This window comes from Cebus imitator, unplaced genomic scaffold (genome assembly GCF_001604975.1).
Source record: "Cebus imitator isolate Cc_AM_T3 unplaced genomic scaffold, Cebus_imitator-1.0 Scaffold43, whole genome shotgun sequence".
NCBI classification, from domain to species: Eukaryota; Metazoa; Chordata; class Mammalia; order Primates; family Cebidae; genus Cebus; species Cebus imitator.
The window spans coordinates 7,811,992-7,816,139 of NW_016107358.1; the positions used below are offsets into that span (position 1 = coordinate 7,811,992).

The following is a 4,148-nucleotide window of genomic DNA, read 5'->3' on the forward strand; positions in this document are numbered from 1 at the left end:
AAAAGAAAAGAAAATGAAAGATCTCAAACAACTCTTAGTAACAAGCTATATTATTTTTCAACATCTTGGGTCTGTCTTCATCAAGTTAGAGATAAAGCTGAAGAAAAATTGATGTTAGCCAAAAACCATGGATTCATACTTGACCAGACAGACCTGGGCAAAGAGCTGCCACCATTCTTATTTCTTCACTAAAAGACCACACTCAAATGGTGGTGCTGGCCAGGTGTGATGGCTCATGCCTGTAATCCCAGCACTTTGGGAGGCCAAGGTGGGCAGATCACCTAAGGTCAGGAGTTTGAGACCAGCCTGGCCAACATGGTGAAAACCCATCTCCACTAAAAATACGAAAATTAGCCAGGTGTGGCAGCGGGCACCTGTAATCCCAGCTACTCGGGAGGCTAAGAATCACTTGAACCTGGGAGGCGAAGGTCGCAGTGAGTCAAGATCACACCACTATGCTTCAGCCCATGCGAAAGAGCAAGACTCTGTCTCAAAAAAACAAAAAACAAATGGTGGTGTCTTCAGGCTGAGAAACATTCCATTCCTAAACAGCTTTATCAAAGGAAGAATGAGGACAGCAGCATAGGAAAGAGCTGTGATTTTGTGCTTCAAATAAGTTATCCAGATTTCTCATAGAAAACTTATAAACCTCCACATTATTTTGACGGATAAGAAAAATCAACAAAAGGTGAAATCAGATATATCTACAACCAACAAAATAATGTTCACAGCTTTGGGCCAAGAGACCCAAACTTACCTTTCCAAATAGAAAGTAATTGTACAACCAATAAACCATTAACATTAAAACCTGCCAAACAATTAAAATTCAACTGTTATCAAAGTCAGCAAACAGCCCTGCTAGTTGTTTGCCTAAGATTAGGCTTTTTCTAAGCCTTCTGATGATGACGACAATTTCAGACAAGGTTGGCAAGAATACAATGAGTGGTTGGCTATTAACCAGCCAAAACCTTATGACCCAGAATCCAAATGAGGATACAGCCACATCAGCGAGAGGGGTATCAAAACAACTTTTCTGAAGTTAGAATCTTCCTGCATTACTAAATCTTGATGCTTTATAAGTCACTTCCTCCCAGTAGTAATGTAAGAGAATGAACTGCCCCACAATCCTGCTATTGCCACATCTGGCCAAGTGGCACTGATTCCAAACTTGGAAACCACGTGAGAGACAGCAAAGACAGCGCTAGGAGCTTAGCCTCGTAGAGCAAACATGCTGTGTCAGAGAGTAAGACCAAAACAAACACAAGAATTGGAAGATCCTGAAGATAAACTCCCAAAATATGTATAGGATTGATATCTGCTTTTGCTTTTGCTTTTGTTGTGCTAACTGTAGACTATTTTAGAGGGACTATTTTTGTGTTTCATTTAAATTATATTTCATATTTTGAACTTTACAGTCAAAATATACATAATAAAGAGCTCAAAGGATTTCCCCCAATAACCCACTGTCAAACCCACTGTCAAATAAGCAGGGGCAAGCTTCAGTTTAAGTGAAAACTAGGGGTTGAGTGATAGACATTGTTTCTAAACGCAATGACTACAATAGTCACTTCTAACGTAAAGCATATCGTTTACAAAAATGGTAATTTCTTTTAGCATCTGTGCTTTGTTGCAATATAAGCTTTCATTTTATCTCACCCTCCTATCCTCCCCAAACCTGCTCCCACTCACAGTCCTTCTCATCACAGTAAGTGGCAACTCCAGTCATCTCAATTGCTGCTTAGGTCAGAAATCCCGAAGTCATCCTTCATTCCGTGCAATCTCATCTCTTCCCTTAGAAAACGCAACCACTTCTCATGTCTGCTACCATCCTATACCAAGCCATTAGCATCTCTTGCTTGGGTTTACTTCAGTGAACATACCCACTGGTCTCCCAGCCTTACTTCTTGGTCAATTCTCTACAGAGGCCAGGGTGATCCTTTTAAGACAGAAGTCAGATCATATCACTCCCCTGCTCAAAACCCTCCCACGGCCTTACACTATCTGACTGCATCTAGTACTTTCTTCCTTGATGAGGATGTCCCAGCCCTGTTTCTGCAAGATGTTACCTACAATTCTGCCTCAAGGCTTTGCAACTGCTGTTCACTTTGCCTGGCACGTTCTTCCTTCCTGATATGCACACCATTCACCTTCTTCAAGTATTTGCTCAAACAGTGCCCTTCAGTAAGGTCTTTCCAGGAACCCTATTTTAAACTACAAACTCCCACATCTATTGACGCTCTCACATCTCTGCATTATTTCTCTCCATAGAATTTACCACCTGCTTATATGCTGTTTTTTACTTATTTTGGTTAAGGTCGTATCTTCCTATCAAAATTAAACTACCCAAAGACAGTAATTTTTGTCTATTTTGTTTTCTGCTATAGCCCTAGCAACTAAAATTTTCAAATTTTTGAGGAATGAACATGCCAAATGATTGAATTTTGGAGCTAGGAACTGAGAAGTCCTAGCTCCAAAAAGAACATTAAAAGATAAAGTGTAAGAACATTACAAATGATCACCAATACACACAAGGGCAGAGTTGCAGTGAATGATGAATCAACAGCCAGCTGAACTGTGAGTGAAATTCCCATTATATAAACATGGCCTTCTAATGAGATGACCTCAGGTGGGTCTCCGGTGCATATAGAGAAAGCAAAACCAATTCTCCCATGAATGCCTCTGGACACTCATGTAAGAGTTACAGATGCTGTCTACATTTAAATATTGATCACGCTTCCAAAAACATTTTTGTAGGAGAAAATACATAAAAATAAAAATGTACAGGGTTCTTCATTAAAATAATAGCTTAAATAAATCCTCTGTCAACACCAGACAGAGTCAGTGACTGGATCTAGACTCTAGAGCTTAGAGCTTTTTACATAATTACATGAAAACATTTGAATCAGTCTTCACAGACAGTACCGTGAAGACAATTTGGTTAAAATCAATAAGCCATCTTCCAGATGCAGCTTAGGGTAAGAAAAGTACCTTACCCTAATGCAGCTTAGGGTAAGAAAAGTACCTTACCCTAATGCAGCTTAGGGTAAGAAAAGTACCTTACCCTAGATGCAGGCAAGAAAAGTAACTGATGAAAATGACTGTACATAACACAGTTCTCATTCTATTTGCCTTTTTTCGTCTTGGCTGTCTTCTCCTTTCTTTTTTTCACATGTTTAGGAATTTTGTTTTTTCTTTTCTCTCTCTGGGCTTCCTTGACCATCTTTTTTCTTTCCTGTAAAAAACAAAAAAAAAAAATTTCATTCATTTGAAATATGCATTTTTTGTTTTTTGTTTTTTCCTTAGACAGGGTCTTGCTGTGTCACCCAGGCTGGAGTAGTGGCGTGACCATGGTTCACTTCAGCCTCCACCTCCTGGGCTCCAGCAATCCTCCTACCTCAGCCTCCTGAGTAGCTGGGACAACAAGTTTGCACCACCACACCTGGCTAGGTTTTTTTTGGGGTATTTTTTGGTAGAGATGGGGCTTCGCCAGATTGCTCAGGCTGGTCTTGAACTCCTGGGCTCAAGTGATCCACCCACCTCAATCTCCCAAAATGCTGGGATTACAGGCATGAGCCACTAGGCCCACCTGGAGTATTCTTATTATTATAACTAAATAAAATATATATGAAGAATAAAAGTGAGTATGATGTAAAAAAAAAAAAAAAAAAGAAAGAAAGAAAATGATTATGGGTTGGTAGAGAAACTTGGGGTGAAAACTATCTTTGAGCTTTTTCTTTTTAGAGACAGGGACTCACTCTGTCGCCCAGGCTGGAGGACAGTGGCATGATCATTGTGCACTGCAGCCTCAAGCTCCTGGGCTCAAGCAATCCTCTTGCCTCAACCTCCCTAGTAGCTGAGACTATAGGCATGCGCCACCATAACTGGCTTTGAGCTTCCTTAATAGAAACTTGAAGACAGCCAAACAGAAATATCCCTCAGAATGTTATTCAACGTTTGCAAATACTTTCCTTTACAAGTTCCATATTCTAACAGAAATAAACACTGGAAAAAGACAAAATATTTGTTTCTAATACACATACGAGAAAATATGCTAGCAGCTGAGTATGTTTCTCAGGAGTCTTGGGACCCACATTGCATAAGGTTTAAACGATTAGACTAAGATGGAAGAATAATAGTTACACAGCATT

The 4,148-nt window shown here is 39.9% G+C and overlaps 1 protein-coding gene across 2 annotated transcripts in view; it reads right to left on the reverse strand.

Moving 5' to 3' along the window:
- Positions 1–2,573: 2,573 nt before the first annotated feature.
- The window catches only part of RIOK1 (RIO kinase 1), a 26,629-nt gene continuing 25,054 nt past the window's right edge, over positions 2,574–4,148 (reverse strand). The window contains exons 17-18 of one of the 2 annotated variants that reach the window (XM_017526749.2): positions 3,070–3,232; positions 2,574–2,978 (exon numbers count right to left, since the gene is read on the reverse strand). In XM_017526749.2, the coding sequence (XP_017382238.1) occupies positions 3,122–3,232 (111 nt within the window). In that variant the 3' untranslated portion in view covers positions 2,574–2,978; positions 3,070–3,121. Of the gene's footprint in view, positions 3,023–3,056; positions 3,233–4,148 lie in introns of both variants that reach the window. The other variant, XM_037737864.1, reaches the window with a different exon arrangement.